At 53.5% G+C, this 25,860-nt stretch overlaps 5 protein-coding genes across 5 annotated transcripts; 1 reads left to right on the top strand and 4 right to left on the bottom strand.

Annotated features, from left to right (window-relative positions):
- Positions 1-561: 561 nt before the first annotated feature.
- Positions 562-3,165, bottom strand: VTJ04DRAFT_10850 (uncharacterized protein; the record flags this gene model as incomplete). Its single annotated transcript, XM_069358634.1, has 2 exons — positions 562-2,640; positions 2,701-3,165. 2 exons carry the CDS (start codon positions 3,163-3,165, stop codon positions 562-564), a joined length of 2,544 nt encoding a protein of 847 aa, XP_069214178.1.
- A 657-nt stretch (positions 3,166-3,822) lies between these two features.
- On the bottom strand, positions 3,823-4,387 carry VTJ04DRAFT_10849 (uncharacterized protein; the record flags this gene model as incomplete). The annotated part of the gene is made up of 2 exons (XM_069358632.1): positions 3,823-4,100; positions 4,180-4,387. The coding sequence occupies 2 exons, from the start codon at positions 4,385-4,387 to the stop codon at positions 3,823-3,825; spliced, it is 486 nt and encodes a 161-aa protein (XP_069214177.1).
- Positions 4,388-8,271: 3,884 nt separating this feature from the next.
- On the bottom strand, positions 8,272-10,315 carry VTJ04DRAFT_10848 (uncharacterized protein; the record flags this gene model as incomplete). Its single annotated transcript, XM_069358631.1, has 8 exons — positions 8,272-8,309; positions 8,371-8,606; positions 8,672-8,774; positions 8,904-9,126; positions 9,178-9,229; positions 9,283-9,462; positions 9,516-9,736; positions 9,800-10,315. 8 exons carry the CDS (start codon positions 10,313-10,315, stop codon positions 8,272-8,274), a joined length of 1,569 nt encoding a protein of 522 aa, XP_069214176.1.
- Positions 10,316-19,423: 9,108 nt separating this feature from the next.
- VTJ04DRAFT_10847 (uncharacterized protein) lies at positions 19,424-21,835 on the top strand (the record flags this gene model as incomplete). Its single annotated transcript, XM_069358630.1, has 1 exon — positions 19,424-21,835. One exon carries the CDS (start codon positions 19,424-19,426, stop codon positions 21,833-21,835), a length of 2,412 nt encoding a protein of 803 aa, XP_069214175.1.
- A 2,261-nt stretch (positions 21,836-24,096) lies between these two features.
- On the bottom strand, positions 24,097-25,778 carry VTJ04DRAFT_10846 (uncharacterized protein; the record flags this gene model as incomplete). Its single annotated transcript, XM_069358629.1, has 3 exons — positions 24,097-24,438; positions 24,547-25,695; positions 25,755-25,778. 3 exons carry the CDS (start codon positions 25,776-25,778, stop codon positions 24,097-24,099), a joined length of 1,515 nt encoding a protein of 504 aa, XP_069214174.1.
- Between the last annotated feature and the right edge of the window lie 82 nt (positions 25,779-25,860).

Below are 25,860 nucleotides of genomic sequence, written 5' to 3'. Positions count from 1 at the left end.
CGGTCCAACTACCCACGTCCTTGAGCTAACTTACAAAAGCCGGGCTTGTCCGGACAAACTTTGAACATCAAGCCGACTGGGTGTTGGGATGCAGCCATGTGGTTGGTGGGATGACGTCCCGGCCGCCGGCAGCCAGTGTTTGAGGCTGGGGTCTCGGAAGTGCTGCCTTGTTCGGGAGCAATGTCCTGTGTGTAGTATGTACAGACAGGGGTTTTGAATGGACGGAATCACCTGACCGAAGAACATTCGATGACCTGTATCAAACTCAAAGTTATGTGCTATTCGTCAGGCCTGAGGCATATGTCCCGATATCAAGCAACGAGGCCTCTCATCGTGTCACATATTAACCCATTAATAGTCTTCCAACGCCAGCAACGCCCTGTGGCCAAAGACAACGACCAAAGCTCGATCAGAAATGCCGCCCACCAGCCATGACCCAGTAATATCGCCGAACTCACCAAATATACGACAAACACCAGATACACAGCCCCAGCTATTCACATCCTCCTCCCACAACTACAAAAGTCCACCTCACCTCAACCTCTCTCCTGCCCCCAATGATCATGCAATTCCCATAAACCCGGCCGCCGGGAAGTACCTCACCTGATGATCCCTCAAATCCGCCCAGCGCCTCAACTCTTGCTCCTCATCATCCCCCGCGCCGCCGCCCATCCCAACCGCCACACCAGCCGCCGTCGCCGCATCCATCGCCCCAACACTGGCCACGCCGGGAGCAATGCCGCCAAGCCCAGGGTAACCCGCCATCCCCGCCAATCCCACGCTCGGCGCAGTTGACGACGTGGAGGGTATCCTCTCCAGCCGCATCAACACCTCGACAAACCTGGCCAAGCTATCCCTATGCTTGACAGAGACGGGCGTGACGGCTGACGCCGGACCTCCATTTTTAACCGTCCCAGTATCACCGTTGGAAACCAGAGTGCTGGCGACCTGGCGAATCTTGGTGATCAACGACGGCCCGTTGGGCTCCATGGCGCGCAGGGTGATGCTGTCAAAAACGGTCAGGAGGTGTTGCACAATGACGTCGCGCTCGGCGGCCATGCTTCGGTCGAGCTTGTCGTCGCCGTCTAGGTTGCCAGGAACGCCCGTGCCGGCGGCCTTGTCCCCTGGGTTGCCGTTCTGTGCGGTGGTAGTTTGGAGATTGGGATGCAGCCTTAGCTGAAGTGGTGGGTACAGGTTCTGTTGGAGATGTTGAGCGTGATGGTGATGAGCGGCGCGGGTGTGCTCCCGATGAGCATCGAGGTATCTCTCAACAAAGTAAGAGCGGGTGGCGAGGTGAGAGGTGTAGATGTTTGCTTTCTGGATTTCGTACTGCAACAACCGCCGGCGGTCGGGCTGGGTAGTCGGGGGCGGCCGAAAATCCGGATTTGGCTGTTGTGCCAGGCCGGTAAAGGGAATGGGGCAGTAATGCAGGTTGCCGCTACGCTCGTCAAACATTGTTTTTGCGGTCGGCAGCAAACTGGACAGGGCGTGGTTGGGGCCACTCCCACCAGCGCCCGTGGTCAAGTCGATGGTCAACTCCCTCGGCAAGCCGTCCAAGGTTTGCTTGAGAGCCTGAAGTGAGTCGCTAAGAAGGAGCTTCTGCTCACGGACTGGAAGACTCGCAAGCCCATACGACAGCTCGGCACTGACGACTTGATTCATGGTCAAGTAAATCTTGACAACCTGGTTGAATCCGGTCAACAAGGAGACAACACCCTCTGGCTGCCCGAGGATCTGATGCGGTAAAATGTAGTGGTCGTCAACCTCCACAGGGAGTTCTGGGTATGGCTCAGTGGGCGTCGGCGGCGCGAGAACGATGTCGCTGTGATGCGTCCCCACTTGGTACATGGAGCGCAAGGTGATGAACATGGTCCAAAAGATGCGCTTCCCCAACTGGTCTTCAACATGGTTAAAGGATGGTCCGCGATAGGTAACACCTAGCATTGAGGAGCCCAGGTCACGAGGTTTATGGTAGCCGAGTTCACGAATGAAAGTCATCGCCTCGCCCATAAAACGGCGGCACACCTTCCATTGCATGATGCAGCTGGCAGCCAGGCCCAGGAAGTAGCTGGTGGCGGCATCGTAGACCGAAATGTCGTCTCGGGTGTAGAACGAAGGACCGCGAGCCTGGAGAGCGATCGTGCGGCAGCGTTCGACGAGCGTGACCATCTTGGGATACATCTGCATTCCGTGTGGTTGAGTCTTGAGGTGTAGCCGGGCAGTTCTTGGAAATGAGGCCACCAGACACCCGATCATACTGGCAAGTAGGGCCAGGAACAGAGGGTCTGTACGGTCCTTGCGGGCAGTAAACCACCCGCGGAAGGTTGTCTCGTGAGGGAAAGGCGCCAGAGGGTGGATGTAAGTGAAGAAGTCATCAATGAGCAGGGTTAAGACCGGCCACGGGGCGATTTGTTCGGCATCTAGCCCGCGCTGAGGATCCTGAGGAGTGCCCGAGATGGACACCAGAGTCTCAGCGGCATTGTGAGGACCGGGGCTGATGTTAGGCTCAAGACGAGCTGCCTTTGCAGCCCTCGCGGCCTCAGCGTGCTTGTTTGGAGGACCGCGCCGCTTCATCTGTCGGTTGAAGGTGCAGTCCACATCAAGTTCGCGACATGGGCGGCATGGCTGCTGCTCATCGCACTGGCGAAGGGGTTAGCGGGACCAAATGCGTAGCGCCGGCGCACCTCCTGAACACTTTACCTTCACTTTGCGTTGGCTGCACATGTCGCAAGCCCGGCGCAGGCGGGTGAGCTTGGGGTTGGCCGTCGGGTCTCGGCCAGCACCAGCACCAGCACCCTGGGCGTTCTGGACGGATGCGCCGGGTGCAGCACCCGCAGTGGCGGCCTGGAGAGCTTGCAGTCCATGATGAGCAGCGGCGACTGCGGCCGCGGCTGCAGCAGCAGAAACAGCGTCGACGCCATACTGAGAATGGGCATGAGCAGCGGCGGCGGCAGCGGCTGCTGCTGCGGCTGCCTCGGCTACATTGACGTTAACATTGGCGGCGTTGACAGCATTGACAGCGTTGACAGCCGCATTCACCGTGTCGGCGACCTGTTGCGACGTCGCCGCATTGCCTGCTGTTCCAGATCCTGGCCCACCTGGAGCTGTTGCGTTGGTGTCGCCAGTGGTGTTTGTGGTCGGTGGTGCTGCTGGATAGGACGACATGGTCGCCACAGATTGGCGCGCACGGCGTGCTGAGGGCACGCAGCACAGCGCACGCTCAGTGCAGCTTCTCGAACTGGCACCTGCCTTGTCCTGGCCTTTGCGCCTTCCAGGTTGGTTGCTTGGGGGGGCTCGTGGAATGCTTTTGGTTGTGGCGCTGGCGATTTCTCGGAGAAGTTCCGGCAGAATCGCGGGAGAGAGGAATCACGTGGTTACTCGGAGTACACACCAAAACGGAAACATGGAACTCCATGGGTGGGGCTCCGAGTTTCCTTATGGGGAAGGACCCCGGATTTGGCCCCACCCGGATCTCTTCCTCCCGGTCCCGTCCCGTCCATCCATCCACCTTCGCCGTGTTCTCACCAACCAAGCCCTCCTGTCGTCGTCATCTGCCGGCAATGCTATTGACTTCACACCAAGGTTTCTGTTCTCACGTGGCACATCCTTTTAAACATGTGAAGCCCCTAGATTTTAGAAGAGAAGGTGTTTCCCATTCAATTGGGTCCTGTCCCCTTCCCTGTTATCACCGCGTACTCCGCAAGGACATTGGGACAAACGGTCACCACATCACCAGCTTCTCATTCAACCAAGGTCTCAACTACCTGAGTGACAAACTTCTCTCCTCAATTCCATTCCATCCTCCCTCAAGATCCCTTCCGTTTATTTCGGGCTATCCAACTGCCAGGCGTCAATCGACACACCTCCACCGCCAGCCCTCAGCACGCCCACAGCGATGATGTTGTTGAGCCAGTAATACTTCTGGTGGCCGGTCTCAAAGATGATGCGGAGATGGATCGTGCCGTCCGCCTGCGTCGGTCCGCTCGTGCGGATGAAGATATGCGCGCCGTCATCCGTCTGAAGGTGGTAGCGAGTGTCTGCAGAGAAGAGTCCGTCCTTGTCGACAAGGCCCCAGTCGGCGCCGAGGTTGGCGATTCTGCCTGTTTGGTTGGAACATGGATGTCAGTCGCGCGCCCAATGTCTGGCTGAAAGTATCGTTCGTCTCATCTCTTCGCCCACCTTTCAGCCTCGGCCCAGAAAACGTGCCGCCGGTGATGGGAATGACAACGCGGTTGCCGTGCGGGCCGTTGCCAACCGAGTAGGGGACACCGAGGGTGCAATTCAGAGAGTAGAGGTAGGTGAGGCCAGGCGCCTTTGGCGTGCTCTGCGCGAGCGCTGTGAGCGCCAGCAACGCCGCATGGACAAGGGCGAAGAAGTGGAACCTCATCGTGGATTTCGTCGACCAACTCTGCTGGTATGGTGAGCGACGACGGTTATCGAGCAGTAGCCTCGACGCCCTAAACAAGAATGCGAGAGCTCAGAGCCGGGTGATTAGCCTTTTATAATCGCCGACGCCGTGTCTTTCAAGGGTCACATGTTGTTGATATCCGCGATCTGCATAGGTCCCAGGAGTGAACTGCCGTTTTCGAATCCCGACGCGCAGGAACCGCGCTTCAATGCAACCTCAACTGCAACTCTCCCCTCACAAACTTCAGGCGCAATACTGAACCCCCAGATTTCCCGGATTCCACGCGGCTGTCCGATCTCTTGGGTTCGTCCCGGGCCCAACCGGCTGAATACCAGCCTCCAGCATGCGCAAGAAATGGCTTCCTCGGGACTCAATTCGGCACTCTAATCCCTCCCAATGTCCAGGAAACGTCTGCTCTTGGGTGGGAAACATGAACCCTAAATGCATTAGCCATGTCAAGGCAATGGAAATTGTACGTGATAGGACGGGAAAATTGTGTCCGTCTATGATGATGTTCATACATCTAGTTGACGTCAAGTTTGAGCGGAGAGGTGATCGGGTCGTTAGGTGATACTCCTCGAGGTATCTTGAACCCTTCCCCTACTCTTGTTTCAATGAAGGAGGTAAGACTTGATCTTGGGTTGAATGGCACTACAGGAAGTTCTCCACCGTTTCGTTGATTAACCATAGCCATTGAAAGATACCTACCTGGATTGCGTTGTTGCGGAAGATTGCATCCAGCATGGCTTGTCTTGTGTATGTTGAGTACTAGGTATGAGGTAATGACAAGAATTGCAGGATGTGTGATAGTTCCCTAAGGGCAGCCAGGGCAGGGCTCGGTCAGTAATGGTTCGTGATGTTGAAAAAAACCAAGATCTATTAAGAGGTCATCACTTAGGCCCTAAGAAAGGAGCAAATCGATATTACCTCGGACGGTTGCCAATAATGGTAGAAACCTGCCCCAAACCCCTACTTATCCAGCATGCCGAGTTGCAAGACGTCTGCGGGGGTAGGTAGGTGCGTACGTACGTACTCGTCTGCGGATTAATACTGATAAAGACCTAGGGCATTCATACTTAGGTAGTTACAATGGCTCGATTAAAGTTATAGGTGGCACGTAGTTTCCCAAATCTCAGGAACACGATCTCCTTCCACAGTCCATGATCGAAATGGCACATGGCTGAAAGGTGGTCCAGTACATCCTTTGTAAGATCTTCGAGTTTTCACCACCCTTCTCGCGGAAGGTTACCGGAGATGCCAAATATCAGCAAGTCGTGTCGATGTCGGCTCGATCAGAAGAAGCTTCAACATACCGGGATGATCCAACGTGAGATGGAGTCATTGGCGGTCTTTCGAACAGCTCAGTGAGATCATCTCTGTGGTTGAGAATCAGAATCAAGATCAAGATATCCCTGAAATCGTGGAAAGAGCCGTCGTTGTTCAGACAGGTGTGCTTGCTCATCTGAAGAAAAGACATCTGCAAGAAGGTCCAGAGTCTGAACAGCTTTGGCCCAACGACATCGATGGCTACATTAGTCTATCTTCGATAAATAGGATTTGAATCAGACAGCGTACGTCTAGCAACGCCATATTATCGTGATTCATGAAAGGAGTCTGTGCCAGACGACAACACTTTATTCTAGTTAACATCGGTTCTCACGTCGTAGACCACCTTCCCCAGACGGAGCCCTTGTCTTACTTATCTTTCCTCTCCGGTTATGTTCTCCATTCCTGTACTATTTCAAATCAACGGCCATTGCGTCCCTTTTATGAACTGGAAACGGCAAGCCCTAATAGCCTACAGTCTTATATGCTGCTGGTCCTGCTGCGTTTAGAGGTCTGTAACCTTGACCAACGTCTGAAGGTAGGTAGTGGAAATGGTCTCCAGCTGAAGCCTTTGCAACCAATTGAGTTCCCATGCCTCATGAACACTACTCAGATCCTCTTTGTGTCACCTCATCGCGTCACTGATATGAACTTTGCAAACGTGCGGAGCATAATATGGTCTAGGAATGTTACCATTCTGTATGCTTGAATGAGAGGTAGTTAAAATGCAACGTTCATGAGTTGTAGAAAATATCGAAGCCGTGCATCCATCTTCGTTGAGTCATGGGAGCTTGTATATATCGCCAGGACATGGACGATTGGGAGCATCAATCTATGTATATCGGTCTCTATCTGGTCTAAAGAGGTCAAAGCTCTCACTTATCCCCAATGAAGTGAGTACCACTGGCCTGTGAAGCTGCTCATCTTGGAGTTGTGCTCAGTCAAACCCTGTTTGGAAACCGGTGTTATCATGTGACTTTTGTGCCTAGGCAGCGGGAGTAACTCGTATTGACAGTAGAATTACTTTCTACATACCTTGCGGCTATGGGCAGTACTCTTGACAACCGTCCCGAAGCCTCCGAGAACCTGGTGATCGTCCGTATCCCGCATAATATGCACAAGACCTCTAGTTCCATGCATCACCACCCTGTCATGGTCACGTCTGACCCAACTACCAGGTCACAGCATCCTACGCCGAGGAGACACAACATAGTCCTGCTAACAAGCGCCAATCGTCCAACAGAAGATGGGAACACAAACCTGCAAAACTACCACCTCACCGTCATCAACGCCAGATCTTCCCCGCGATGCAGACCACAAAAACAGAATCTCGACTCCGCCGTTACGCAACCCAGCATCGCCAAGCTGACGCAAACCTGGTTCGTGCGGGGTGTCAGCGTCACCCACCCAAATGAGCTTTGTTCCAAGTTTCGCGGAGGAGGAGGTGACGGTGGTGGAGGAAACGACAACCAAACAGTTCAGCCGGCAACTTCGGCCCACCATGCCGACGGCGAGGGCGGAAGCGCGTGCCCCGTTTCTGGCCTGGCTCAGGCCAGGCCACCTTGTTCAACATAACAAGGACGGGAAGGGTCGAGCTCAATCCCCCGCCCAGCCCGCAGGGATCGCGGGAGGGAAGGATCTTGGAACAACGATTCGAACTTGCGGGACCAGTCAAAGGGATTGGTTCGGAACAGGGCTCCGGATAACTTCAGCGGTTTGCCTAGAAAAAGTCTAACGGCCGTGTGCCGCGTTTACGGAGATTCCCGTCGGTTCGTCAGGCGATTCTGCAGGCGTTCTGTTGGAGCTAACAGCCTTGGCTTCCGGCTCTGTGGTGTCGATCCCCCACGCCAACACTCGCATCGAGGCTGACGAGATTTTCGCTCCTCATGCGCCACCGCTGAGGCGGTGTGTGCTGTTCCGTTGTGTTTGGAGGTTTTTTTTTGGGCAAGGCTGATTGTACTTTAGGTATTGGTGCTGTCCTCCTCTTCATGAGTCAGGTCGGCACCAAGGTGAAATCAAGAGCTGTGAAGCTGAAGGAGGTATACCAAGTGCCTTATGCAGTTCCCATGATAATATTAATACGAAGTGGCTGGATGATGTCTTCCAAAGATAGAAGAACAAATGGTTTGGGTGTTGATGTCATTTAATTTGAGTATATGCAATCCCTATCTGGGAAAATACTATGTTCCCCTCCCATGAGTTAGCACACGGAGGCCATCCGTCACTCCGCCACGCCACTCAGTCCACAACACCATGATGCAATCCCGACCACCCATCTGCTCTTGCGCCGCTGTATTGTTGTCATGCACCCATGCAATTCATCTTCTCATTCCATCGGAAAATTCTCCGTAATAACGAAAACCAATATCTACTAAACCAATCCTATGCCAACTCCCCTATGCAAAACGAGGTGTATGGTGTCGTCGTGAAACGTAAAGTTGTAAATATTAACATGAAAAACAAAATCAACCTTTCGAGGCCTTGTATCGTTAGGCTTTGATCACCCAAGATGACCAAGCCGCCTTGGCTCGAGACATTTAGAAGTCCCACAGGGTGCCGAATGCGCGCAGACCAGCTACATGGAGCATGTTAGTGATCATGTGCCCGCTCGAAACGGTGGATAGAATCAAACATACCCTCGCGACAACCTTGCATCATCTCATCATTGCCTTGCTTGTTGGAAGTGATGAAGATGACCTCGGCACCGAAGCTGTGCCACACGTCCTTGAGAAGCTGAACCGTGTCCGGGCGGCCACCGCGCTTCTTAGAGTCCCACAGAATCATACGCTCTGGCGGAATGTTCTTGTAGATGAGGTTGGTGATGGTCGGGCCAAAGGTCTTCTCCTGATCAGAGCCGATCCAGATGAGGAACCTATGTCGCTTCTGTCAGCGTATGCTCTTGGAATTGTCTGCCTTGACAGGTCATCATCGGCTTACCAGTTCGGGCTCTGGATGCAGGTCGACAGCGCTGCGCCGATGCCCGTTCCCGTGCAAATGCGAATTCCTCGCTTAAACATGGCCGAGGCATGTCCAACACCGGCTGTTGATTCCGAACTGTCAGCCACGTCGTGTTCTCGGCGTTGCACTGGGACTCCATTTTGGGGAAGATGGACGGGTTCCTCCGTCCCCCGCCAGGGCATGGAGGCCCGATCCAGGGATCAAGACTTACCAAACTTGAGCTCACGGGTCCAGAGCGTCTTGGGGGGATTCTCAACCAGGCCACGGGTGAAGTCGCCTTGCACACCGCAAATCATGTAGTGAACGCCGGACTTGCGACCTTCGCTGATCAGGCCGAAGGCGTGATACTCCATGATGGAGGTCCGGCTGATGCGGCCGAGCAGACCCTGTTGCATGCCGCGCTGGAACTTGATGATGGCGACCTTCGGGGAGGGCTACCAGGTTGTTAGTAAGGGTCCGCATGCCGGGAAGGCGATGCTACTTACAATCTCAACCTCGACAGGGACTTCGCGGAGGGTGAGCCAAGGGATGATGACCCTAACGCGGGTTAGCATGAGTCAGGGGTGAGTCAAGGCCGGCGTCCAACTCACAAAATAGTCAGGAAGACGGCAAACCAGAGCTCCTGGGTGCTGATGAGGGCATGGGCATCGCTCCTCCACTCGCCAGTCTTGATGTCATATGTGTTGCCAGTGACGACGAACACCCAGGTGGCTGCAACGCCCAACCAGCCGATGAACCGGTGGTGGCGCTCGAATGTGTTGTGGTAGTTACTGGTACCGTCAGTGTCCAGCTCTGAGATACCAGTGACTTCGTGTCTACTTACTTCCTGATCCATGGGAACGCGCTCAAGACGGAAATGATAACGGCAACGTTGGTGATGATGCCCGTCGCAATGACCGAGGGGTGCTGGACAGCCCGATACTTGATGATGTCGACAATCTTGTAGACAAGCCAGGCAGCGCCAGACAGCGCGCAGCCAGAGTGAATGCCGCCAACATGCTGGAGGATGGAGGTGACGGTGTACTTGAGCCACAATGGAGCCCACTGCCACGTGTTAGTCACCAACCGTAGTTTGTCTCAGGGGTATAAACAACAGGGGTGACTCACGCTCCGGAGACCGTAAATCGAAATGAGATACAGGAACCTCAAGAAGAGCTCATTGCGCATGAGGACGGCCATGAGAAGGTTGCCCAGGACGATTGCACCGAGGTGGTTCTCCGCATACGGGAACTTGCCGACGGCAGCCAACACGATGCCGATCCCGTTCAATGTCGTCACAAACGTGAAGAACTTGCGATATGTGTTGAACCAGAGCTGGAACCTGATCCACCTGCTGACTTTCCTGGGAGGCCCCTTCTTGATATGCCCAACCACAATCTCCCCTCGTTGTGGCTTCGAAGGCTCAGTTGGGGATGTCGGTGGTGTAATCTTGCCCTCTGCCGTGGAGTATGTTTCGATGACAGCCTTCTTCTCGTCGAGGTGAGCCGCTGCCGGTGTTGTGATCACGGGCAGGTTCGACGAGTTGTCGTAGATGCCCTTCTCAGCGTCGTCCATAGCGGTTGACGGGAGATTGGTCCCCTCCGGGGACACGACTTCGTGATGTGACCACTGGGGTGCCGACATTGTGGAGGTTTCTGTCGAGGTGGTGGCCTATGTGGAGGGAGGTCGATGGAAGGAGCGGTATCAGAGACAGTGGAAGACCAGAAAAGGGGCTCGATGCTGCTCGAGACAGATAAGATGGACCGGTGTTATATGGTACCCAGGGGGAAAGGGTTTATGTCAAAGAGAGGGTGATGAATGTAAACAAAGATGTAAGCCTGCTTCACCGGGTAGTCGGACGGCGTTCCCTCGCTCACAGCCGCAAGGCAGTCCCAGCGTCTTGACGACAACGACTGGCCAAGACGAAGAGCAGGTGCATCGAGAGCCAGATCTGGTTTCTGATACTACCCAAGTAGCAACCCAGGAACACGGTCGTAGGGCGAGGATGCTCCAGAGTTTAAAACCCAACACCAAGGACATCAGCTCCCGTCAGTCTCCGTCGTGCGGGTCCATTGTTCGGGGCAGACGGGAGTGCGGTCGACGACGCCATGTGCCGATCCCCGCCAAGGGACCGAGCGAGCTCCCCTCGGATGCTCCAGGCGGACCGTTTGAACGTACGATTTCTCCCCAGACTTTCCAACGCATTCCGAGCTTGGGGCCCCAGACCAGATGTGCCGCGCCCCCTCATGGGGAGACCCCCCAGGCGAGCTAGCCGTCAAGTCTATAGGGCAATTGCCGCAGCCGCGGTCCCGCGTACAGCATGATGGCGGTCCCAATTAGGATACCTGGTGGATATTTCAGCCGAAATTGTGTGTCTCTCATGCCGCGCTGGGGGAAATCAAGGCCTTCTTTGGCGTCACACGTGCTGGAGTGTAAGAAAAGCCAGAATGACAAGGGGGTGTGGTCAACGGCCAAACGTTTTCGGGCAATTACCGCATTAAGCCCCGATTACCCAGATTAAGCCCCGGATTCTACGGCGGACTCGACACATCCGTACGCCAACACGTGCGAGCACCCGGAGACAGATTTTTGAGCGGAGGTCGCGGCTGGCTGATTGACCATGCCCACTTACAGTTTTTCTTGAGGCAACGATGCCCAGCAGTCAACTCGACAAAGGGTGATCAAGGCCGGCGCGGTGACATAGGAAACCAGTGAGATGTAGCAGTGATTTTCACAACGATCGAACCTACATACAGAGGTACTGCTTTGCTTCACCAAGCTTCCTAATTTTAGGCTCCTCCGACCTTGGACCAACACCCACTGGAATCCTGTGTGGGTAAGGTGGTGTTGCTGTGACCCCCCTTGAAACGCTACCATCAGGTACTCATCCATCCTACCTCACTAGCAAAAAAGCTTATCGGGCCTGACAACCTGGGAGCGGAGCCAGCGTTGGATGAGACGGGCTGTCGGGAAGGCTAGTTCGTTGCCCAGACGGTGCTGGACCCATCCCAACCGGAATACAGCACCTTGGAGCCCGACCAACGAGGACGACAACGATGAGGTGACAGACGCGATGGCATAAGCATTCAACCACCCAAACGCGAGGTCAAGAGCGTTCACGTCATCCATGGATGTCCCAGTCGGGATATCCCGCACAACCCTGACTGCCGATCCTGGTTGACGCGGGAAACGCAGGCGGCTTACTTGGACATGGCATCTATCTTGCCTGGGCGTATCGGTCTGCCAGCCAACACCCCACGGCAGTTCCTCCGATTCCTGCTGCCCCCATCCCCAACCTCCAGGAAGAGGGAGCTTTTCTTCCGAGAGAGGCAAGCTTCGATGGGAACCCCCAGAACTGGGCGGCACAAACCGAGATAACTAACTTGTTCATGGACGGCTGGCGAAGAATGCAACGGCATGACGAAAGAAGCACGAGACGGGGCAGAACTTGTTCGCAGCAAGGTTTGGCACAAAAGCCAAGCTTTTGGCTTGCGGAGACGCCGCCGTCGTTTGACAGGCATGCTTTCCGGCATTCCGGGCCCTCCCACAGTCCTCTCCTTCGCTTGTAACGTCTAGAAGGCTGCCCAAAACAGGGAAGAAGTCAAGGCGGTACCACCTTACCGTTCCGCGTTCCGTCGATGACCCCCCCTGCTGTTGACAGCCTTGCCTCACCATGTCACGTCGTCAGGCTAGTAGCGCCTCTAACTGGAGGGACTAACTATCCCACCGGAAAAACACACACAACCATTTCTGGTTTAAATGAAGTTCACATTAGTTCGCGTACACTGCAGCGCACACTTTCGTGTCTTGTGAACCAGAAATCCTATGAGGATATAATCTCGGGCATACCTCAAGAGCCCCGACATGGCGCGACTATCATGCCACACTGCTCAAGAAGACGGTGAGCCCGGTTCCGACTGACCGCACACGGCGGGTTGGGAGCGAGGAGCGAAGTGGTTTCCTCCGCGATCCAAGGGCCGGCGGAGGCGGGTGCGGCCCCCATCCATTGCGGAGGAGGCTGAGGAGTCGCCCGGGTCTGCTCCAGGTCCTGCCGGGAATGCGGCGCGGGTTGTTGCTGTTTTCGCAACGGTTCAACGGCCGCAGCCCGCTCTCGCTTACCTGTACCCCAGATGTTTGTCCTGTATCGAAATGCCGCAGCGAGAAGACACAGCAGCGGACAGCGCGGGATGGAATGAGGCCGAGACGGGAGGCATTCACAGAAACGAGCGCGGAGCGTGGCGAAATCCCTGCCAGGTGTGGCCCGTGCACGGCCTAATCCCCATCGACACACCCCAAGCTGTCCTCTCGCTTGTCGGCCCGGCGAACCGGCTGTCCTGGACGAGTTCTTTGACCCTCGTTGATCCACCTCCAATGTCAGCAACAGCTGTCAACGTGGCAGGACACAGAGTCAGCCTGACGGGATGGCCATCGCGATGTACTTCGTAGTTGGACGCGTCAAACCGGTTGTCGCAGAAGGCTTCACTTAGAGTGACCCATTTCATGGGAAAATCCTGGCCAAACCGACGAATATCCAAGTTTACGCCTCCATGACGTGAAGTCCCCGCGGCTCGATTTCATCCTGACGGCGCAGAAGCAAACCGTGCCAGCACCTTGGATACGAGGGACTTGAGCCATCAGGGGTCTAGTCCTTGGAGTGGCCAAACCCCTGAGCTTCAGAGCTGAGCCTTGGACGAAACCGGGCAATATGGCATCAAAAAGCTTAAATTGCGTTCAGTGTGACATGAACGTCCAATTGGGTCAGGTATTTGGGCTCCAAATGCAAGTCATTACATTCAATTATAGAACGGCAATAATACCTGCTTTGTGTGGATGGTGACTTTGACAGAGAGCAATCGCATTCACCGGGAGAAGTCGGGTTAAATACACGGCCTCGTGCCGTTGGCTGTGTGTTCGTCGTTTTACGGGTTCGTCGGCCAGAAGGCGACCATTCATGCCATCTAGGGCTTAAAGGCCACTCCTATCTGTGTGGGTGAACCCCAAAGGCTGTGTTAAGAGTGCTGACTGAGACATTCCTCAATGTGGAAGGAGGGCGAAAAGTGTGAGGCTTGCTGGCTCAACATTGTTAACCCGGATATTGACAAAATGGTAAGAAATTATTCTCATGCGAGGCCATCACTCATGGCCGACTTGACACTCAGGCTGACTTCTTCGAGACCTGAAGTGATGGAGGCCAAGAACACAAATCGCAACGCCAAGTACTCGGACAACTGGTAGTGACCATGGATTGCAGCATCCTGAGGAAGAGGAAAACAATAAAGATCACTTGAGATATGTAGGTATGTCTTAGGCATGATGCAACGGGCAGACTGTACACCCAGCCCAAGTGGCGTTCAGTTTGTTGTTTGTGCCTCAGCTGATGATAATTATATTCGGGAGCTAGAAGTATAGCCGGTGAGAATGCGGCCGAAGGCAAAGCGTGTGGAGAAAGATCGTGACAGATTCCAACCCGATGAACTACCGGCATGAGATAACTCGTTATCCAACGAGCCCCAGAATGATATATTGTACTAAGCTCCGGACGAACGGGAGAACTGATGGCGTTTGACTGACTGAAGTTTTAGCAGCCCAGGTATGTCAAGTGACCATCACTGTGATAGTTTGGGGAGACCGTTCCCTATTAATTAATAAGTCGGGCCTGCTGAGAGCAAAGGTAAGGTAATTAAGTCATGGGCTATTTGAATAGCTTCACCGTACCCCAAACCGGTGGATTCAGGTGGAGGGAAAGATCAGAATTTATAATTAACACAAAGCCGGGTTTCAAGAAGCTGCCTAAGCACGAATAGGTCAGGGACAGTATTACTACCAAACCCTCAATTTTTGAGATGATAGACAAGAAGAACTATTATTCCGTAGGTAAGCAATATTTTCATTCATCTCAAGAATTCCCTATTGCGACTGCCCATTACGCCTAAAGGCATAAGATTCATGATGTTGTTGGGCGACGAGGTTAGGCCAGAGTAGTCCCTTGCCTGGGAATCCGAATCCTGTCGAAACCCCTAGGAGGTTCTTGATGGCCCAGTATAATTTCGTCCTCAGAAGCCGACACAGCGTTGATCTGTTGTGCGTTGTTATCATGGGATATCTCTTCATGAGCCCTCGGAGGCTCCGTTGTGCTGGCAAACGTAGCAGAGTCAGTCCCAGCATTGGCCGCCCCTTTCACATCGGCGAGGTTCATGCGGCGTCTCCTTTCCGACAACTCCGCCTCGCGCAGGGTGCGTTTCATATGTGCAATACAAATCCCCAGTAGGCCCATTAAAGCGCCTATGCCATGAAGGACGCTATGATGGAAACTAAGTCACAATTCAACAGTTGTCAGCAAGCGGCGATCTGGAAGTAAACAACTGACTTGGATTTCAGCGACGATGAACTTACATAATAGTAATGCATAAGGCCGCTGCATTTTCTTTCACATTCATGCTGGAAGCGTCGTAGTCACCAGGTCGGTTTGCCAACATCCGCATCCAGGAAACCGCCCAACCAAAGAGGAATATTATCATGAATTCAACCGCGATTGCCCATTTTGCCCAGCCCTCGGTATATAGGCCAAAGAGGGATCGGTAAACAATCCAACCGTCGACGGCAGCGATCGGGATGAGCTGGTGTAGATAAGTACGTCAGCGTGTGGCGATAGCGTAAAGTGACAATGGTAGCGGCTTAGGCGTCATGAAGAAGGAATTATACTTAACGGTCTCCTCTAAACCAAGCCGGCATAGAACTCACTTCGATCATGGTCATTATGACTATGTCGACGCTCTGCTCGTCACCCGCGAAGAGATGGTAGTAAATGGAGATATAGACCAGAAGACCAAGCTCAAGCACGAAGAAACACCCACGACCAGATACCGTTAGCCACCATGGATAGGCCCACAGGTGCCTTGGGGGACCAGGATGGTGGTGATCAACGGAGTGGCTCCGTTGGCCCGGCCGCCATCTCCGAGGAGGAACGACAGCATTGGGATAATACAGTTGCAGATGTGATTGGTGTTGAGCTCTTATAGGACGTTGCGGGAATTGAGATCCGAAGGTGCTGTGTGGAGTGGAGATTGGAGGCACGAGCAGCGGTAGTCGATCAGAACGTCTAGCCTCTTGTAGCGGTTGTTGCTTGAGGATAGGAGCTTTGGGCGCGGGATCTTGATAAGATACTCGGCCTTCAGCTGTTGGCTGTTGCTCATCGGCATCCTCTGCAAAGAGTGTGCTGAGATCTCCTGGATCTAGGGAACTTCTGCTCTGCAAGGGGTTGTTTGAGGATCCCAAAATGTGAGGCGGGCGTTGACCAGATGTGGGTGCGAGGGGCGTTTCGGCCATGATTATACCTTCCAATAGTTATTATGAATAATAATCACAAGCAGGCTCAAAGAAACATATCGGCAGACTATTGACGATGAAGAATTGACAATACCAACCTCAACCATCACGCAGAGATTGCAGCATCGGTCGTTATATCGGGCTTTCAGCTGTACAGGACCTGGTACCTGGCGCTTGGTAATATTGATGCAGTCGACCAGATAGACACCAAATTCTCCATGTTGTCTCCTCACAATATCAATGTTTTCTAAGCCGCGTCTGGGGCGTTTCGATGCCGCCTTGACTTGCGGCGGTGTTTGTAGCATTGTAGGGTGGGTGTGACGCTGAACTTCCAATCATCCTGTAATATAAGAAACGGCGCTTACACCTGGCAGAATAAAGGGCATGCTTCTCGGGAAAGCTGTCTACCTTATCTCGGAATCGTAAGGATTTCGTGGATGCTGTGGGTGAGGCACTCTTGTGCCCCAAATCTCCACTCGACTGCTGACCACCGCGTGTCTACATCGAACACCCTTGGTCAACATTGAATGTCAACGAGGGTCAACCCACTAGCCACAGTCAGTAGAGTTACCTGGCTGAGCCACCTCACGCCCAAAAAGTGTTCAGCCACAACTGACGTCTCCTGATCTATTTGTGAAAGAGTTAACGTGCAGCCTCAACTAAGCAGAGGCTCGGCCAAACGGGGCAGCAGCATGGCCTGATGGCGCGTTCATCGTTCCCGTCGGTACAATCAAGTTTTCCTTAAGATAATCATCCTTTGTTGTGTTGGCAATGACCTGCGAGAGTGTATCGGTTGTATCGAAGATGCGCGCTCTTCCACATTCAAACCCCAATCCCTGGCGACCTCGTCGACTTTACGCTTATACCCCACTATCGTATTAAGTTCCGGATGATTGGATGGATGATGGTATTCAGATTTCGGCAATGAGGATTGTCATACCTTGAAGCAAGTTTCCCATCTATGGATCGACGCTATCTGCATCGACCAGTCAAACGCAACCCAGGAAAAGGATGTGCAAATTCCGCTCATGGGAGAGATTTATTCGAGGGCCGCGAGAGTGGTGGGGTGGCTCGGCCGAGACACAACGAACCTCGACGTCCTTTGTTGGTTTCATGGACGTGGTACACCCTGCCCTACGACGGTTTGCGTTCGAGCCCGGGACTTGGTGGACATACAAGCAAGCGGCCAAACAAGTTCTCCAAGAGGCCAATCCTTTCGATCCCTTGTTCTGGGAGAACGTTATCGGGTTGAAAGAGAAGCTACCGTCAAAAGATGGGGACTGGATAGAGGGATGGGCCAGGTACTGCGCCTTTTATCCCACGAGGAGATACTTTCAAAGGGCCTGGATCGTTCAAGAGGTGGTGTTGGCAAAGTCGTTTGAGATGATGATCGGTTCAGATGAGAGGACCCTCAGAGCGAGTGATATGGAGGAGCTTCCTCGACTTCTCGAAAATGTTGGTTGGAATGGATCTATTGCCACTCTGACCGCGGACTTTTACACTCGGCAAGGCCTTCCAAGTCCAACTGCGGCCGGCATACTGTGGCCCATGGTGGACATTGTAAGCCTTCAGTGGCGTCACCTCATCAATATCCGTTGGCATCACGCCCTCGATGCTAAACCTGACTGGGTCACACATTGGTTTGCGGCGTTGGAAACAGTCAAGTCCAGAGGATGTTTTCTCCCACAAGACAAAGTAATTATTCGCAACCATTGGCATCCTGCACAAAGCACTCCCACAGGGAACGCCGATACCATTCCGCGTCAGCGCTACTGCAACCCCTCAAGCGGTGTTCGCACATGCAGCTGCGACGCTGTTATTAAACAGTCCGGAACTTCATGTCCTTTATTCCATGGGCCATCCGGACCACAGAAACTTCACTGATCTTCCTTCCTGGGTGCCTGACCTTTCGAACCTGTATCTGACGCGAGGTTTGGCCAACAACTTTTCGGCATGCGTTCTTGCCCCTTCATCAGCGTATCCAATCCGTCGGACTATCAGTCCAGCGGGTGAGCTGCGGCTTTTTGGCTTCAAACTAGATACTATCATGACGATAGTGAAGTTCCCGGATGTGCAGGCGGCGGGATTTGGGGAAGCTCTCCTCGCATTTATGGCATCTATGCCTGTAATCTATCCACATAAGCATGCGTCTCACCCCAACAGCCCGGGGAGTGATGACCCCTCCATTACATCCAGCGGCCAACAGCGCGCGGCCGTTTTGGTCCATACTCTGATTGCTGGGAAACATTCAGCTCACGCAAGGTGTACTCCTACCGAGGCCCAACAGCTGCGCGCTCATTTTCGCGCATGGCTCCACGTTATTCTCGGCCAGGCATATTGGATTATTGCGCGTGATGAAAGCGGAGACGAATACGACAGGATGAAGACACTCAAGGCATCTGTTGAGGCCTTAATTGGTTGCCTCTCTTCCAAGGAAGGCGAGAATGGACCTGCTCTCTCTTTGATCCCAACTTCCGCAAGAGCTAAAGGCCCATGGAGACGCTTGCGAGCGGGCAGAGAGAAACCAAGGAGAGTGGCCTAAATGCATGGGGTTTACAGCCAAAAATGCGTTTCGTGATCAGCTTTACCGCGTCATGCCTGGCCGGCGTCTGGTTGCCACGAAGGATGGGTGGGTGGCACTCTGTCATGAGGCGTGCAAAATAGGGGATGAGGTGTGGTTGCTCGAGGGAGGGACATCGCCATTTGTCCTCCGGCCGCAGGAGGACGACAGCATAGCAGAGTCAGTACAAGCTCCCATGTATCGTTTTTATGGGGAGTGCTATGTTCATGGCGTCATGGAGGGGAAGTTGGTTAAGGGCAAGGAGGAAGAGATTCGGCAAAAGCTAACGGAAGTTGTCCTTGTTTAAGATAGCTAGTATTTGTGAGTCGGTTGAAAAGTAATGTTTGGTTAATAATAGGAGGTATGGTGGGTTTCCCTGTGTCTTGATCCTGATATTTGCGCATAATATCACAATTGGGTACCTGTTCACAAGATAGAGCTCACTTGTCAAATATTGGCTTGTCTGCAGCCATTTACTTGCTCATACTTGGGTATGCTGTTGAACCCTCTGTTTCCAGTGAGCGCTCATCCACACTTGTGGAAGGTCGTTGAGTTGCCCATAGGACCGAATACTGGAACTAAGCCATCTGGAGGGTGGGCTGTGGGCATAACACATAGGGATGAGCACATGCAGCCACATTGAAGCACTGCCACACGAAGCTGCATAGGTGAGGGAGTTAGTTGTTACCATCCTTTGGGGTCAAGCGCTGCGGGGCAAGGCTCCAAGTCAACAAAGCCCTACCCGTCTTTTAGTGGAGCAGTTGGTCTTTGTTCAAAGTCATTTCCTCACAAATGTCCCAACCCTTCGCATCTCCGTACAAGGTTCGACCTGTATCTCATGTTGTATACGCCGTGACTCTTGAAAGATGCGCCGTCGTTCCCAGTCTAACCCGAACCCCCGCCGTCCTCGGCCTCCTTACAAGTACTCCCGCTTACCCTCGGATCGCCATATCCGCTTGATTCGGATTGTTCACTATGATGAAACCCGCGGCCAGCTCTATATAACACTCACAGCATACCCCGTCGAAGCGATCACAAACAAGTTCACGGCATTGTCCTACACATGGGACAAACCTGTGGAGCCGTTCGAACTTGAGCGGTATTCCCCCGACAGGACCAATGTCTCAACTGATCCTAGCACCCCTCACCCCGATACTATCGAGATCATCATCCTCCCCAGGGAATCATTCCAAACATTCCGGCGCCGGGATGATCTCGCTCCCAAAGACAATGCAATGGTTGACGAGTACACCCCGCCGGATATTGCGCACCTGACTCTCCCACGTCGGTCCAACCTCTCCGACTTCTTCCGAGCGTACCTTGACGGCTATCCAGACCGGCACATGAAGTTTTCCTATGGGCCGACGGGTATACGTCCTCGGTACACCTTTGATCAAGTTTCACACCTGTGGATCGATGCCATTTGTATCGACCAATCCAACTCAACCCAAGAAAAGGCCACTCAGATACCGCTCATGGGAGAGATCTACTCGCGCGCTGGACGGGTGCTCGCATGGCTGGGAGGGGATCTGACTAGGGTGGAGAGCTTTTGTTGGCTTCACCAAGTCGCCTTCCCTGCCCTGTATCGGTATGCAGGTGTTCCTGGCCAGCCCTGGGCCAGCACGCCCGAGGCTCACAAAGTGTTGAGAGAAAGTAATCCGACAGATCCAAGGTTCTGGAAAGAGACAGTGGGCCTTGAAGAACAGCCACCCACAAAACACGGGAATTGGCTCACTGCGTGGATGGACTATTGGGCGTTCTATCGTACCAGGAGGTATTTCCACCGCGCATGGATCGTCCAGGAGGTGGTTCTGAGTAACAGGTTTGACCTGATGGTCGGGAGACAGGGCCGCGAGCTGACATGGGCTCATATGGTATCCTTCGCCTACTTCATCGGCCATGCAGGGTGGATAGAGATACTCGACACCATGGCAACAAGATATCTCCCCAAGGAGTATACGGATTCAATTGTCAAAGGGTTCGGGGTCACGGACATCGGAGGCTTGTACTCCAACCACCAAAAGAGATCCCCCGACGGAGAAGGGTGGCAACGGCATTGGTGGGCTACCCTTTCAGCAGTGAGGAGGAGAGGTTGCTTCCTCGAGCAGGACAAGGTGTTTGCCACAATCGGGGTTCTTCAACAAGCACTTCCCACAGGAACACCAATTCCAGTTCCAGTCGATGCCAGCGCCAGGCCCGAGGAGGTTTTCCTTAATGCAGCCACGACATTATTGTTGCATGACCCAAAGCTCACCCTCCTGTCGTTCGTTGATCATCCCCATTTCCGAAAGCTTACGTCTCTCCCGTCCTGGGTTCCCGACCTCTCGGCCTCCCGATATGCCGCACCCATTGGAGACTTTGAGACCTTCTTCGAAGCCTGCATTCTCACACCCTCATCAACTCAGTCCGTGCCGCGCAGTATAACCCCTGATGGCATCCTCCGACTGCGCGGATTTAAACTCGACACCATCGAAACTATTACCCCGTACTACGCGCCGATGACCATCGAGTTGCCTGAAGCCATCCTGTCATTCATGGCAGCTATGCCCATCCTGTACCGTCACAAGAATCTCTCAAACACACTGGGGCCCAACCCAGATCCCTCAATCAACGAGGTGGGCCAGTATCGTGGCGCGGTGATGCTCAACATCCTCACCGCTGCCATGTATACCAACCACATCCGTGATAGACAGGGGGAAATGGGGAAGTTGTACACCGGTTGCCGCTTGACGATGCACCTCGCGTTTGGCCAGTTGTACACGGACTGTGCGCTTGGGAAAGACGGCGGGGAGAGCGGACCGCTTGGGGACCGTATTCGAGCGATAGAGGCCTTGATCGAGTCCATCATAGCTCAAGAAGGACCCAATGGCCCAACTGTCGCGATCATTCCGAGCATTGAAGAGCTCCGTAACCATGGAGAGCGCTGCGCGCGGGCGACAAGAAAAGAAGGCCCTTGGCCGGAATGCGTGGTTAGGACAGGGAACCAGCTCCGTGACGAGATGCGCCGGATCATGTTGCATCGATGTTTGTTTGCGACCAAGGGTGGTTATACGGGCTTCTGTCTGGAAACGTGCCGGGTTGGAGACGAGGTTTGGTTGTTGGAGCAAGGACCGGTGCCCTACATTCTCAGACCGGTGCAAGGCTCAGTGTCGGATAATCAGCCACCGAAATATCGGTTCTGTGGAGAATGCTATGTGCATGGAGTCATGGAGGGCGAGTTGGTCAAGGGAACGGAAGCTGAGATTGAGAAGCAGTTTACGGAGATTGCCCTTGTCTAGCGGACAATGGGATAGAGAAGAGGGGATTTAAGGCACTCGATAACCGTCTGCTGCAAGACTCCCCCTGTTACTCTGCGACTCAACGTTACCTCGGGTATTTTCTAAGCCCCTAATACCATCTGAAGAAGAGCTCACCCTTTTTCCGGCATGTGTTTGCCCTCACCAGCCCCTTTCACCACCACCGTGGTCTTGCCCATAAAACGGAGATTTCACTGCAGTCAACCCCATTCCAAGGTACCCAGTCCCATACCACAATTCCATGATGTTTAGAAACTCGACCCTTGTTGACAGGTTACCTGGCATGTAAGACAAGGCCCAGGCAAGGAATTCGGTCGCATGCAGTTGCAGTGCTTGCACTCGCAAGGCTTTTAAGTATGCGGTTTGCCAGGCGGGTTGCATGGGCGTGGAGGGACGTGAGTAGTGGTCGGGCTTCTGGGGAACAGGCTTGGAAGCGGAGCTGCCCATCTTGGTCTTGCTTGTTCTTGGGAGAAACAGAAAATCAGATCTCAATTTTGTGTTTCGCTCCGCGGTCGGTCGCAGAGGGCCTGAGGAGCGATTTGTCCGTGAGCCTTGTAATCCTTACTTGGGGGCATTTCTGTCAATCTAGGGTATGCGTTGTGTGCCTAGTTAAGTACCTTTGTCCAGTTTGTATAATCTAAGAGCAAGGACCCTGGAAACTTTGGAATCGAGTTGGTTAAAATCAGTTGTTTGTGATGTTGGTAGTTGTACACAGGAATGAGTTGAAGCTGCAAAGAAGGCTGGAAGATCGAAGTTGTGACTTGAATATGAGAAAGGGATCTTTAGAACCTAACAATAAACATGCTCATTCAGACGGCGGTAAGGTTAAGGTTAAGGTTAAGATTTGAGGCAAGTTTCATTGTGCAAGGCAACGTTCCATAGAACAATGTGGCATTCTTGAGTTTCATCCTGTCTGCTCGCTCCTACCGCCATCCTTTGTTCCCCAAGGCAAGCTATCTGACCTATCTGTCAATCATGTCGTCTGAGGGAGAGACCACACCTTCCCCGGCATGCCTTTGCCTCCGCCGGGCCTTTTAGATGTCATTCCGCCATGCACCAAAGCATGGGGTTGAGATGGCGCTCGGAGTGGAACATCGGAGATGGCGATCAGAGCGCTCCCACGGGCATGAATTCTACCACATTCTTGGTCTATGCTCAGAAGGTCGAGCCTTGTCGACAGGTCACCTGGCATGTGATACACTGTCCAGGAAGACTGTGCTTGCACATGCAGTTGCAGAGCTTGCACTCGCAAGGCTTCAAGTAGTCGAATTCCAGGGTGTCCCTCGTGCTAAAGGAAGCACCGAAAGAGGTGGACTTCTGGGGAGCGTTCTTGGAAGCGGAGGTGCTCATCTTGGCCGTGGCTGTCCGGTGGTTGCAGACGCTCATCAGATCTGGTGTAAACGTCCAGTTGGTTCTGGGGGATGGTGCTGAGCGTAGGAACAAAGGATATTTTTGTTCTTGTGTAAGCATTTCGATACTCCATTGAAGGCTTTCCATGGAGACTTACCGATGAGGCTTTGTGTGCCGATCTTCTAGGTGTTGGAATCTCGTGAGTCAGGAACGTAGGAAGATTCAGTATGAATCAGTTAAACGCAGGATATCTTTGAGGTCGGTGGTTGTGGAGAAGAGGGACGGGAAAAGGCAAAGCCAAGCCGAGGGATCGAAGTGGTCGACTAAGTACCTGCTGTCCAGAGCCTGCATGGTCAGTGAGGGAACACAGAAGTGCTGGCTAGGTTTTCAAGACTTCCGTTGTGTGATTGTGTGAGGCCATTGGTATAATTAAGGCTCTCAAAGACCTGGTGGGATAACTAGCATGCTCCAGTTTCATCTGTATGCTATCTCTCATCGACGGCCTTTGTTGACCAAGTTGTCTCTTCAGCTACTCCGACAGCTCATATGCCAATCCTCCAAGCTAACTGGTAAATCCAACCGCTGGCAACAAGTTCCATGCCACGGTGGTAGGTACGTCACTTGTAAGGGCCAGGTTGTATATGCTGAAAAGATGGTCTGCATCCTGACTCATGGGAGGTCGTGCAAGACTCTACCAAATACTAGGAGCTAACTCTGACTGCTGCGCTTACACCCATAGCAAGTCCTAAAACTCGGGAGAAATTACACACTTACGGCGGGAGCATGGTCTCATACAGCACTGAGGAACTTCCAAGAGAACTGACATACAACACTAACCCTGTATGATTCGGCATATCTCGCCTGGACCAACCTTCTCTGCTCCGTCACACTAATCAGAGTTTTCTGGGAACCAAGCGAACCCACAACGGCCCCTTCTCCCAAAGGATATACGCCGTCTGGTCAGCCAACCAGTCCCGGCCTCCCATTCGTTCATAGTCAAGTTCCAGATCAAAGTGCCAGAGCAACTTTGCAACGACAAGACGCATCTCTGCATAGGCCAGTTGACGCCCGATGCAGTTCCGTGGGCCGGCACTGAATGGTTGAAAGGCTTCCCGTTGGTCATGGGCAAAAGCTGGGTCTACTCCAGGAAGCCAACGCTCGGGCAAGAATTCGTGTGGTCTGTGGAAGTTGTTGGTTGAGCGGCTTGCCGAGTATTGCTGGAATGTCACGGAAGTCTAACCGACCAGAATGTCAATCATCAGCATACGACGTACCTAACGATCATCGAGCTTTCCGAGACACACAAGAAGAACTGGGCCAGGGCTAGAATGAAAAACACTTACCCCAGGCGGAACAAACTGTCCTGAGATCAGAGCCCCTTTGGCCGTGACGACCCGATTATTTGGCAGCGGGGCGGGCGGATAGACTCGAAGAGACTCATCCAGCACTGCGCGCAAGTATTCCAAGCCGTTGAAGTTGGCTAGCACGATCTCTTCAGCGCTGCGAAACGACCTTCGGATTTCGTCCGCCAGCTTGTGCAGGCACTCGCGGTTCTTGGGTCTCAGGAGCAGCCAAATACACCCGGCCATGAGGGTTGCGGAGGTTTCGCTGCCGGCAATCACCAAGGCTTGGGCATTGCTGACCATCTCCTCACGGGTCATTGCCGCCCCCGTGACATCAATACCCTTTTCCGCACTCTCCTTGAGGTCAGCACCCTTGGCGCCGAGGACCGCATCCCAGAAATCACCCCTCGGCTCGGCCCCGTATTGAAGGCGCTCGTCAATTTTCTCCAGGGAATATCGCATCGTGCGGCGTCTCCCATCGATCATTTTCTTAGCCACGAGCATCTTTCCTAGCCAGCCAAGTCGCAGGCGACGGAGAGCGTTGAGTACAGCTATTCCCCTGATCCCCGCCTGGAGATCAATGATCCATTGGTGGGTTTTGGCATCGCGCAAGCACCCAAACGGTTGCCCGAACGCCAGATCACCAATGATGTCGAAAGTTGTCCAGTTGAACCACGTCTGTAGGTCTACCGACTCTCCGCGCTCGGCAGTCTTGCTCAGCTGGGAGATCAGGGAATCTACGTAAGTGAGCAGGCGATCCTGTTTGTCATTGATAGAGCGATCGGAGAAGGCGCTCGATAACAGACGTCGGTAGCGGCGATGGTCTTCGTAGGGCGCCGAGATGATGTTGGGAACCGCAAAGCTGTCTCTTGCCAGGGTGTCGGGATCCTTCGGGAACTCGGGGTGCGACTGGTAAATCGGCTTGATGGCGTCTGGATTTGCGAACGAGAGCTCATTAGGTGCAACCCGAACCATGGGACCATACTTCTTGTGAATAGCGTAAACGTCCTGGACAAGTGTGCCCCTCATGGAGCTGATGATCCAGGGCAGTCGAGTTAGACGCCATAGCAACGGCCCAGGATACCGCCGCAAGGGATGGAGATAGAGGCGATAGATGACCGTTGACAACAGGAATAGAAGGAAGAAAGCCTGGTTGGCGGTTAACTGTCTGACATGTTATAAGTCGGGACCTTGGCTTTGAAACCTACACCAAAAAAGGCCCGCGAGGCCATCGTTAGCCGATCCAAGATGTTGCAGTGCCGGGTTGGCTCAAGAGTGTCTGATAGATCAGCGAAGAAAGCAAGGGCTCATGTC

The sequence above is a fragment of the Mycothermus thermophilus genome, assembly GCF_041956435.1.
Source record: "Mycothermus thermophilus strain CBS 625.91 unplaced genomic scaffold VTJ04scaffold_8, whole genome shotgun sequence".
Lineage (NCBI taxonomy): Eukaryota > Fungi > Ascomycota > Sordariomycetes > Sordariales > Chaetomiaceae > Mycothermus > Mycothermus thermophilus.
The sequence above is the reverse complement of the archived record's forward strand: the minus strand, read 5'-3'. Positions and strand labels throughout refer to the sequence as shown.